The sequence below is a fragment of the Hibiscus syriacus genome, unplaced genomic scaffold (genome assembly GCF_006381635.1).
Source record: "Hibiscus syriacus cultivar Baekdansim isolate YM2019G1 unplaced genomic scaffold, ASM638163v2 tig00113725_pilon, whole genome shotgun sequence".
Taxonomy (NCBI): Eukaryota; Viridiplantae; Streptophyta; class Magnoliopsida; order Malvales; family Malvaceae; genus Hibiscus; species Hibiscus syriacus.
Window position 1 is genome coordinate 19,492,296 of NW_024063471.1, and position 12,581 is coordinate 19,504,876.

Below are 12,581 nucleotides of genomic sequence, written 5' to 3' on the forward strand. Positions count from 1 at the left end.
AACAACAAGCTACTTCTTAGTTCTCGAATTATATTGTCTAAAACCTTAAACTTCCTCTTCATTTTCATACATTGTAGGTAACTTCGAAAAAACTTTTTTATCGACTTTTCTTGATAAATCTAAAAAAGTTGAAAACAAATATGTTAGTTGAATTATAAATAAATTTATAATATAGATGAAGTAAAAAAATTAACATTACAAATAAAAACTAAATATTACCATCTTCCATCTCTTGAAGTTCCAAAACATACTCATCAAGATTGATGTGATCCTTAGATTTCCGAAGCCAATCCTGAGTGCAAATCAAAGCTTCCACCATCGTCGAAGTTAATGAACTTCTAAAACAATCTAGAACATGTCCACTAGTGCTAAATGCACTTTCTGGGGCAACTGTCGAAATAGGAACAGAGAAAACATCTCGAGCCATTTGTGCAAGAATAGGGTATCTTGGACTATTCACTTTCCACCACAATAATAGATCAAATGAACTCAAGTTGTTTTCATCTTCCTCTTCAGCTAAAAATTTATCCAACTCATATTTTTGCTCCAACCAAATTGTTGCTTCTTCAACAAATATTGTTGCACGAATAAACTCACCTTTAATTGATGCAAGTCCATAGACAATGACACTTTTATTAGAATACGTGATTGACCTTCGAGAGCGGTCATAGTTCTCCAGACAATGAAAGAGTATTCATCAAACAAATAATGTAATTCTTTATCAATCATCTTCATAACCTCGCTAGCAACATTAGGAAAAAGTAAGTATACCCCAAAATTCACAAAGCCCATTTTTCATCGCGGATCTAAGGTAATGGCTAAGTGAAATATGAAGTTGATATTCTTGACTTCACCCTAATACTTGTTGTATTTCTCCCTTATTTTTTAAGTCATGGAGATTATTTCTAAGTCCTCACAATTTATCCATCCATCAAGTAAACAATGCATTCCTTTCAATGTTTCCCAAAAGAAATAATAGGTGACATACAATGATCCATACACCTTCAATGTAAGATCATAAAAAGGCTCTAAAATCTTTGCAATTCTTCGAACATTTTCCCAATCATCAAATGTAGGGACTCCATCTCCAACTATGTGGTTGAGAAAAAAGCTATTGTCATCACGAGCAAATGAATCAAATGAATGCTCATATTTTTCAGCCACATTCAACATCATATAAGTTGAGTTCCACCTAGTAGGCACATCTAAACGCAAATGAGCTTTAGTATATATCATTTCTTCATATGCTCAGTCATAGAATTTTTCATCCTTGTTGTATTTCTTTTTCTGCTTGGTTATAGAATTTTTTCACAGCAGCTCTAACTCGATCAACAGACAAAGAAGCACACTTAACACATTATTTCATGCTAAGATTAATAATGTGTGCGACAAATCTCATATGCATATATTTCCTATTAGCAACACACGTATTTAGATGGTTCAACCTCTTTCTCAAATATTCAATACCAACACCATTACCAGATACATTATCAACTGTAATAGTGAAATACCCTTTCAATCTCCCAATCCCGGATGCACTTTTCAAGGGATTGACATATGCTTTCACCTTTATGAGCATATATTGGATATAATTTTATGATTCTCTTTTGCAACATCCATTCATCATCTATCCAATGTACCATTAGAACCATGTAAGATACCCTTTGCAGTGAAGTCCAAGTGTCAGTTGTCAAACAAATTCTACTTGTATCTTTTTCAAAAGCATTCTTTATTAACCTCTTCATTGAGTTGAATAAATCGAGACAATCCCTTCTAATTGTAAAATGAGAAGGGAGATGAAACCTTGGGCATGTTAGAGAAATAATGACTTAAACCCTTTACCCTCTATAATTCGAAAAGATAGCTCATCCACGATTATCATGTGAATCTATGCCTTTATAATAGCCTCTTATTCAAACTTCCAAGTTGAAAGTTTTGTTGCTTCACTTTCAAGGTCATACAGAAGTATTTCTATTTAAGATTGTCTGGAATCCGAAGTATTGCCTCGAGGTTTATTTAATCATGTCTTCAAATGATTATTCAAACTAGTTGTAGAAACACCGGTTTTCATGCAGTAAGTCGTGTCACAATAATTCCATATTGTGCTATTTTCTCCATCTTTAGTTACATATATTTTGAAATGATTCCAACATGCTATTATTGGTTTTTGTATCTTTTGAACATTTTTATTACTCGTTGGATCATTGACTTTACATGTAGAAGAACTTTGTGAACTTTGAGTTGTACTATGACCACAAGGTTGTGACTTTTGAGTCCCTTATGATTCACTCATCTACAATATCATAAAGAACATGAATTGTGATGAATTTACAAAACATAAAAGGACAAAACCAAATGATTGAACATAAAGGAAAAGAATCAAGAAGTTCATAAAAGAAAATATAACATTTTGCTTTTAAGAGGGAAGTGGTATCAAACTACGCTGTTCAAATTTATCCTTTGAAACAATGGGCACACCAAGAATAATTTAATGGAAGAATAACAATTAATTGAACTTTCAAACTCTTTTAGTTTATTTGTGGGGTATAAAATCTCTATACAATGAGAGAAATTTAAGCTTGGACAATGGTTAAATCCATCTAAGGCAGCCAACGACTTCATATAATCATTTTTCTATGTATGGCAACACCCTAATACATTTAGTTAGCTTCTGATTTTTTCCTGATGCGTATCGAGTATGCTCATAATGATTCATATGCCAGTTAGATATTAAAACTATTTGATTTCACAGAATCATATGTTTGTGGAAGTTTTTTTTACAATTTTTGGTTTTGGGTGTGTACACGTGAACATCTGCAAAATTTATAACAAAACAAATGTTGCAAAGCTCTTGCTTTTAATAGCATAACGGCCCAGTTTAGGAAAAAACTTATAATTTTTCAATTTGCAATGGGTATTATTAGTGCTAATCATTCTATGATATATATACAAGACTAATTTTACAGTTAACTTTGTTTGAAGTCCATTGATCATTCTAGCATTTCCAAAACCGCTATCTAATCACAAATATCACGCTTCAACTATTTCGTTTCCATTCAATTTTTATCTATCCTATAACTTTACTATGAAATGCATTTATATATTTATGTTTGAGAGATATAAAAAATTCATATATTGTTTACGAGACAAAAAACAAAGATGTCAAATATTGAATATAAATGAAAATAACAGCTAACAAACACAGGAAAGTAGCCAACAACTTACTTGAATTCGTGAGGCCCCCTTAATAAAAATGTAGATATCAGTGCTAATTGATTTGTGGATTAATCATGAAACGATATAGTGTTGCTATCAATTAAAAAAGCTTTAGGGGCTTTGACTTTATCGTGAGTATTGTTGGTCGTTAGGTCAAGGTGGTCTGTAAAGGGATTTACAAAACTAAATGATGTAGTTTTGAAATACTTAAAACAAATATCAAAACAAAGTCATTTTACATTTCAATTTTTTTGTTTTTCGAGTTGGCAAAATCTGAACTCGACTTGAACTCAAAATTTGAATAAAAAATTTGAGTTAACTCAAATAACTTGAATTTGAAAAAAGATTCAAATTTTCGAGTTGAGTCTAGTTTTGCTCATCCCTACTTAGGAGGGCTTTGAGGTGTGTAGGAGTGACCTTTTCATGAAAAACAATGCATTTCTAGGTTTTAGTATTAATGTTAGACGAACACTATCGACATTGTTCTTGAGGAAGCCAAAAATAGGGGTTTTGTTTGGGTAGTATCGATATTATGTTCATAGAGTATTAGTATTGTTCTTTGGGTATTGATATTGATGTAATGCTCTGGATCACGGGTTAGTAGTTTCATGTTAGCCCAAGTGAGTTTAAACTAAGCCATTAGCCTTGTATGAAAGCTTAACCCAAATGGTGTTGGTTTGGGCTTGTTTGGGCCCAATGAATGTCAAAAAGGGCATTTTTCATTTGTAAGTAAATCTGATGCTCTTACTCCATTAAATAAATCCTTGTACTTTTCAATTTAATTAAATAAACCCACCAAATTTTAATCCTTTCAGTGTGGTCACTAACCCGATATTTGGGGTATTACACAACAGCTTAGGAAATCAAGGTAACTCACTTCTAACTCAACTATACTACATTGTAGATCACTAGGTGAGTTTGTTAGCTTGCATGAGTCATGAAACATGTTCATGATAGATTTCAATGCTTGGGTGTTTACATCATGTTTACAAACATATTATGACCCCTATAATCAGAAATAACACTTTAATAAAATCTAGGGACCTCAGTAGGACATATAGGAATATTGGAGTGGTATTTTAGTGCATAAAACATGGTATTTTTTGGCATGAGTATTGATACCAGAAGAACAACACCATAATGTTATTCATATGCTAAAAACAAAGGGTTTTTGGGTTAGAAGTATCGATATTGATGCAATGGGTATCAATACTGTAGGTGGGGCATCGATACTCATAAGTCGTATCGATACCAAGTTCCTAGTAGCCCTTTTCAGTATCAATCCTCATAGGGGTATTGATACCAAGGGTAGAGTATCGAAACTCCCCAATAGGTGTATCGATACTTAGTTATTTTTCAGAACATCAAAGAAATATCTAGTATCGATACTCAGGAAAGTATCAATACCATAAACTAGAAGTATCGATACTCAAGCTAAAGTATCGATACCAGTACTTTGTCATCAACATTAAATAAGTCAGTAGCATCGATACCTAGAGGTTAGTATCGATACCTAGAGGTCAGTATTGATATTGAGGGGCTTGATATCGGTACCCATGAACATTTTTGGGTAAGAAACCAAGGACATTAAAGGATAGTTTTGAGGGACCAAATTACACCAAAATACCATGGAATAAAACTACAAGTGAGAACAAAAATAAACTCAGAATAGTTAGAAACAATAACAACTAGAATGACATAAAACTAACCTTATTTGATGCTCTAAGCATAGTTAGGACACATGAGTTACATTAGCAGATACGATCATACAATTGGATATCCCAGTTAGTGCCAAGGCATTTTGCCAACTAGGCGAAGATGCCCCAAGACTCAATGGAGTAAGTTGGTCGGGTGTATGTTTCTGATGCAGTTTCGGACATCACCCTAAATACCCAAGGGTATTTAGGAAATCTAGAGGGGTGTGTGAGCTCTAAATGTATAACCCTCAGCCACTCCATAATGCGTACCTCAGTATGGCATATGAGCTTTCCTTTACATCTTTATACCTATGCCTCTAGCATGCACATCTAGTGAATGCATGTAGTATAATATAGTTATTAGTTAGACACTGAGCTCGTAAGCTTAACGTTTGGAAAATGTTTCCATGCGTAGGTTCTTTGGAGGCCAATTATATAGTGTTATCGTCACCATATATTCCAACACAGTCGAGCGTTCAGAGTACGTCTTGATTTTACATTAAAGGGTATATACTATTATTGACCCTTTCGTATTCAGTTGTAAATCTATTTTCATTTTTAACTCAGTATATTTATTTTTGGATGATTTGGGAGCTCCTCATATTTTTAAACTTGATTATTACATTTTAATTTTATTTTACTTGGGATGGATTTTATGTGATGTTTTACAGTCGATTTAAAAGAAAGTTTTGGGTTAGCCACTTCGGTGGACCCGTGTGACATCTTAATCCATGGATCTTTCAGTTAAATTGGATTAGGGTCTTATATTTAATGGTGTAAGAGCATCGTATTTAGTCGTTCCTAGGACTTACGGATTAGAGTCAGTTAGCAATTATACGTGTATATGCCTCTAGAGAGTCAATAGTACTATAAAGATTGGAATGACGATAATAACCTCCAATTCTTTTTAATTTCAGAGAAAAACTATGACAAACAATCTAACTTACAGTTAAGATGGTAGGGAGAAAATCATCTATCCCTAGCAGTCAACACCGATGACGAGTTCATCCAGGATACAGAGCAATATGAGGTACCCATAGAAGCAGGAGCCGAGGAGGAAACCTTCTTTATGGACCTCACCTCAACCCTTAGACAGATAGTTAAGGCCATACCTAGCGCCTCAACTGCATCACTTTCCCCATCAATACCTCTAGCCCAGCCCATAGCAGTACCTTAGGAGTCCTAGTAGAGAGGATTTGTAGATACAAGATCACTGACTTTCATGGTTCAGGGGATAATGATCCCAAAGAAGTAGACCAGTAGCTTAGGAAGAATCTATTCTACCTCAGAAAACTGCACCTTACCTTAGTGGGTAAGATCGAGTGCGTTACCGCCCTACTCAAGGGTGATGTCATTGACTGGTGGGAGATAATAAAGTTAGGTATGAAGTTAGAGAGACCATCATGGGAGTAGTTTTTATCTGAGTTCAGACAAAAATACATCATAGAGGACCATACCGATGATCTAACAGTTTTTGCATTTAGCTCAGATAGAGTACGAGCGAGAGCTTCTTAGGCTGAGTAGATGTGACTTAAGTTGGTTTCAAAGAAGGAGTACCACTGCCATAGATTCAGATAGGGTCTCTAACTCGACATCCTATCACACCTTACGGTCGACCCTCCTAGAGTCTTCTCTAAGTTATCCCACCAAGCAAAGATGATCGAGAGGGTCCTAAGTAGAAATATTAGATAGTCCAGTGAGACCTAGGGATAAACTAGAAGAGTCGTCAAATTGGTGAGGTCATCAATGAATTTATCCAATAGGGATAGAGATAGTTAGAGTTCATGGAGATCCCTAACAGTTAAGGAGAGTTGGGCAGAGTTTGGATCGAGGGGTTAGATTTGAGTATAGGAGGAAACCCCTTACCTTAGTCTCTGGAGTTAGTTCCAGTGATTCAGCGAGAGTCTTCACTCACCCTATTTATGCTCGGTGTGGGAGAAGGCACCTAGGGACGTGTCAGTAGGGATTGAAGAGTTGTTTTAGTTGTAGCTCCTTAGAATACTTTGTTAGAGATTATATGGGGGTTTAGGGAGTGACTCCAACATCGTCCCTGAGATCAACACATTTTGTACAGAGAGGCCGAGGGCTAGCGAGGGTGGTAGTATTGTACCTGGACAACAGAGCAGAGGGACATCTAGATCTGTGATCGGTGCAGAACCAATGGGAGTGTCTAGATAGTATGCGGTGAGAGCCCCAGATTAGTGTAATGTAGTGAACGTGATATCAAGAACATTCACAATATTTTTCATCCCATTTACTGTATTGATAGATGTCGGTTCCACCCACTCTTACATTTGGTTTGACCTAGTTCAAGAGATAAAAATCTCAGCTGACGACTTAGAGGTAGGAGTTCGAGTATCGATTCCTCTAGATGTAGATGTCCTAGTAGATAATATTCATTGACGATGCCCAGTAGAAATTTATGGTCAGACCTTCCTAACGGACTTGATGGAGTTACTCTTCTGAGAGTTCGACATGATATTGAGGATGGATTGGTTAATCAAGCATGATGCTAGTTTAAAATGTAAAGCCAATTTGGGTCATGTATTCCTATCGTTAATTTATTTAGGGTTTCTCAATGATAGCTACCATGTTGACCAAGTTTCTTCAGAAGGAAGTTTCCTTTGTGTTGGATGAGAAGTGATAGAAGAGCTTTGAACAGTTTAAGACCATTTTAACTCAGACCCAGTGTTGACCCAAATAGATTTTAGTAAGAACTTCATAGTTTTTAGTGACGCTTCGTTCAATGGTCTTGGATGCGTCTTGATGAATGAAGGTAAGGTCATAGATTATGTTTTCTACTAGCTTAAGCCTCAAGAGCGTAATTATCCCACCCATGATCTAAAGCTAGCAGTAGTATTATTTGTCTCAAAGATTTCGAGACACTACCCCTTCAGATAGAAATGTCACATCTTCACCGATAATAAGAGTCTCAAGTATCTGCTCACTTAGAAAGAGTTGAACTTGAGGTAACATAGATGGGTTGAGTTACTCAAGGACTACAACTGTGTGATATATTATCATCCGGATAAAGCTAATGATGTGGCAGACACCTTGAGTAGAAAGTCGATGTCATAGTTACGAGCTTTCATAGCATGGTTTAGTTTGACTAGTGAAGGTGGATTGTTAGCCGAGTTATGAGTCGAGCCAGAGTTAGTAGGAAAAACCAAGAAGCTACAGAGTTAAGATGATCGATTAAAGTATGGGTTTTAAGTTGTGTGATGGGAGTGTATTGTACTTTAGGGGTCAGTTGGGTGTGCCTGAAAACGTTTAGTTGCATAGTACTATCCTCCATGAGGCACATTACAGTCCACTCTCAGTTCACCTAGGCAATAACAAGATGTATTAGGAGCTTCGACAATTGTTCTGGTGGTCGGGTATGAAAAAGGAAGTGTTAGAGTTTGTTTTTAGATGTTTAGTGTGTTAGTAGTTTAAAGTAGAACACTAGGTTCCTTCAGGATTACTTCAGCCCATTTAGATTCTTCAATGGAAATGGCACAGAGTAACCATGGACTTTGTGACCAAGTTACCCATGACCAGACAGAGACATACTTAGGTGCACCATCATAGATCTTAAGGGTAGTTGGGAGGACTACCTACCATTAGTGGAGTTTGCGTACAACAATAGTTCCCAGTCAATTATTCAGATGGCTCTTTATGAGGCCTTGTATGGGCGCAAGTGTAGAACTCTGATATGTTGGACAGAACTCAATGAGGGTAAGATAGTGGGTTCAGACTTGATCAAAAAAACCAGGAAAAGGTTCAGTTAATTTAAGGCCAGTTGAGAGAAGCCTCTTCTAGACAAAGATCCTATATAGGTTTAAAATGCAAGGACATGGAGTTTATAGTGGGGGACAAGGTGTTCCTCAAGGTTCCCCATGGAAGAAAGTATTTCGTTTTGATTGCAAAGAGAAATTGACCCTGTGCTTCAATAAGAGGTACTAGAGAGAGTAGGACCAGTGGTTTGTCGATTAGCCTTACCACCAAAGCTGGAGCCCATTCACAATGTGTTCCATGTATCCATGCTCGAAAGATACCGTTTTGATCCTTCTCATGTTATACCCCTATAGAAGATCGAGGTTAGCCAAATATGACCTATAAGGAAGAACCGATCAGAATCTTAGCAACACATGTAAAGGAGATAAGGAACAAGAGGATTCCTTTAGTGACGGTTCTGTGGAGGAATCATGGCGTTGATGAAGCGGGTTGGGAAACTGATGAGGACATGCAGCTTCAGTACCCTCACCTCTTCTATCTAGGCAAATTTTAGGACGAAATTTCTTTCTAGGATGAGAGATTATAACGTCCCGGATTATGGGTTAGTAGTTTTGGGTTGGCTAAGTTAGTTTAAAGTAAGCCATTAGCCCTGTATGAAAGCTTCACTCAAAGAGGTGTTAGTTTGGGCTTGTTTCGGGCCTAATGAATATCAAAAAGGGTATTTTTAAGTTGTAACCAAAGTTAGGAGGACCAAGGAGACAATTATACCATAATTAGTTGGAAAGGTTGATTTCCATTAAAATTTGATGAGATCACGTCTAAAATAACCTCTTTTTCTCAAATATTCTTTATCTCTTTTTCTTTTCCTTCATACTTTATTTTTCTCTCATCTTAGAACCAACAAAGGAGGCAACTTGGTGTCCTTGCGACCCTAGTTTGGCATTTTGAAGATAAGAATCTTAATCCTCGATGTCAAAGCTTTAAATCAAGACCTCAACCTCTTCATTTCACCATGGTAGCCAAATATGGGTTTTGTGGGGGTTTATGGAACTTAAGTGTTTCAATCTATTTACAGAGATTTTAAGCCTTAGGAAGTGTTCTTAAACCCTTCTTAACCTTTATATCAAACAAGTAACTCAAGTGTTTGATTTTTCTCTAGTGAGGGAAGTTGTAAAAAGCTCCAAGGTTAAAGGGAAGGAAAAGATAACATTTGGTTGAGCCTTAGACACTTCCAGCATCTTAGGAAATCAAGGTAACTCACTTCTAACTCAACTCTACTACATTGTAGATCACTAGGTGAGTTTGTTAGCTTGCATGAGTCATGAAGCATGTTCATGGTAGATTTCAGTGTTTGGGTTTTTTCAGCATGTTTACTGACTTATTATGACCCCTATAATCATACATAACACTTCAATAACATTTCTAGACTTTAGTAGGACTTAGGAGAATGTTTGAGAGGTATTTTTGTGCCCAAAATAGGGCATTTATGGGCACGAGTATCAGTATTAGAAGAACAATACTAATAGTGTGGGCATCGATATTATATGTGGGCATCGATACTCGCAGTGTGGTATCGATACGAAGTTCAATTAGTAGATTCTAGTAGCCCTTTTTGGTATCGGTACTCATAGGGGTATCGATACCAAGGGTAGAGTATCGATACTCCCATAAGTATCGATAGTTAGGTATTTTTTAAAACATCGAAGCTAAATTTGGTATAGATACTTAGGAAAGTATCGATACCATAGACTAGAAGTATCGATATTCTAGCTAGAGTATTGATACCAGCCCTTTGTTATCAACCTTCAACAAGTCAATAGTATCGATACCCAGAGGTTAGTATCGATACCCAGAGGTCAGTACTGATGCTGAAGGACTTAGTATCAGTACCTAAGAACAGTTTTGGGTAAGAAACCCAAGGATTTTAAGGGATAGCTTTTAGGAACCCAATTGCACCAGAATATCATGAAATAAAACTACACGTGGGAATAAAAATAAACTCAAAACAGTTAGAAACAATAACAACTAGGATGACATAAAAATATTAATGTTTGATGCTCGGGGAACATTTAGAGCACTCGAGTTACTTTAGCAGATACGATCATACAGTTGGATATCTCAGTCAGTTCCAAGGCACTTAGCCACCAGTTAGGTGTAGATTCCCCAAGACTCGATGGAGTAAGTTGGTCGGGTGTATGTTTCCTATGTAGTTTCGGATCTTACCCTAAATACCCAAAGGTATTCATGAAAGTTAGAGGGGTGTGTGGGCTCCGAGATTCAGAACCCTCAACAAAACCATGATGCCTACCTCAGTATGCCATATCAACATTCCCTCACATCTTCATATTTATGCCTCTAGCATGCACATCTAGTGAATGCATGTAGTATAGTACAATTATTAATGAGGTACTGATCTCATAAGCTCAATGTTAAGAATGTGTTTCCATGCGCAGGTTCCTAGGAGGTCGTCAGTGGAGCATTATCGTCACCAAATACTCCAACACATCTGAGGCTTTAGAGTACGTCTTGATTTTATATTAGAGAGTATGTATTATTATATAACCTTTACTATTCAATCAAAACTCTATTTTGATTTTTAACTCAGTGTATTTATTTTAGATGATTTAGGAGCTCCCTATATTTTGTAAACTTGATTATTACATTTTTATTTTATTTTACTTGGGATGGATTTTACGTGATTTTTTACAGTAAATTTAAAAGAAATATTTGGGTTAGCCACTTCACGGTTTCGTGTTACATCTTAATCCATGGATTTTTGGGTTAGATTAGATTAGATTAAGGTGTTACAATTGAGGGTATAGTATTGACATCGTAGACCAATTTCAAATTATAGTAGTCAAATTTGATAACAATTCTCAAGGTCGTATCAGTACCACAAAGGAGTAGTATTGATACTCTAGGTAGGTGTATCGACATTGAGGTGAATTTCTAAACATCAAATATAAATTTCGTATCAATACTTAGAGTAATATCAATACCACAATATAATGGTATTGATACTTTGCTTGTGAGTAAGGGCTTTTCCAAAACATCAAAGGCAAAGAGGATACTGATACTCAAGGCGAGTGTCGATACTCAAGTGGATGGTATCGATACTCTAGGGTAGGGTATCAATACCATTAGGTGAGATTTAGGCTAAGGGCCTTGTTTACCTTAAGGACTCAATATAAGAGGCTTGAGAATAAATTATGTGAATTGCATAAGAATTATGAGGTAATATTTTATAAGACTTTTGTCTTGTTTGACGCTCGAAAAATGATGATGACATCTAAGTTACTTGTATGTATTATGGTCATCTAATTTATATGGTGAATATATGGATATATTCAATCTAGTGCAAGGGAACTTTAAATGCTAGTCGGATGTCATTCTGATACTTCTGACCCATGCACATTATATGTACTCAAGAGGAGCATACTAGTCGGGTATGATGTTGAGGCTTTGTGACCCAGATCTCACCTTAGGTACTTGGCAGTGAATACTATTTGAATGTAAGATGTTGATGTTGTGTGACACATATCTTATCAAATGTACTTTTTTGTAAGCAAAAAAAGGTGTGAGTTTTATGATGTTGATGTAATCCTGAACTACACCATGATGTTTACTTGTGTTGTATGTTTGATTCATCTTTATTGTTCATGATTATACTTACTAGCATGCTCATATGATGAATACATGTAGTATAGTAGAGTTATTTTTGTGGCACTGAGCTTGTGAGCTCAACGTTCGAAATATATTTCTGTTTGCAGGTTCTTAGGTGGAAGTTCAAGGAGCTCATTGTCGGATTGTAGATTCTAGATTGGATCGAGTGCTCAGAGCACATCTTGAGTATTTAGTGGGAATATATTATTCATAGACTTTATATATATATTTGAGTCGTAACTCTACTTTTGATAAACTCAGTATATTTTTAAGATGAAATATTGGGAG

At 36.0% G+C, this 12,581-nt stretch overlaps 1 protein-coding gene across 1 annotated transcript; it reads right to left on the reverse strand.

The window, feature by feature from the left end:
* Nucleotides 1–208: 208 nt before the first annotated feature.
* On the reverse strand, nt 209–1,236 carry LOC120187732. The gene is made up of 2 exons (XM_039191376.1): nt 1,003–1,236; nt 209–673 (listed from the first exon to the last, which is right to left on the reverse strand). The coding sequence occupies exons 1-2, from the start codon at nt 1,234–1,236 to the stop codon at nt 209–211; spliced, it is 699 nt and encodes a 232-aa protein (XP_039047307.1).
* Nucleotides 1,237–12,581: the final 11,345 nt, after the last annotated feature.

Coding starts and splice junctions, on each gene's coding strand:
- LOC120187732 (XM_039191376.1), bottom strand. CDS start 1,236: ATGATATATACTAAAGCTCATTTGCGTTTAGATGTGCCTACTAGGTGG. Junction 674..1,002: donor TTTATGATCTTACATTGAAG/GTGTATGGATCA, acceptor CATTGTCTGGAG/AACTATGACCGCTCTCGAAG.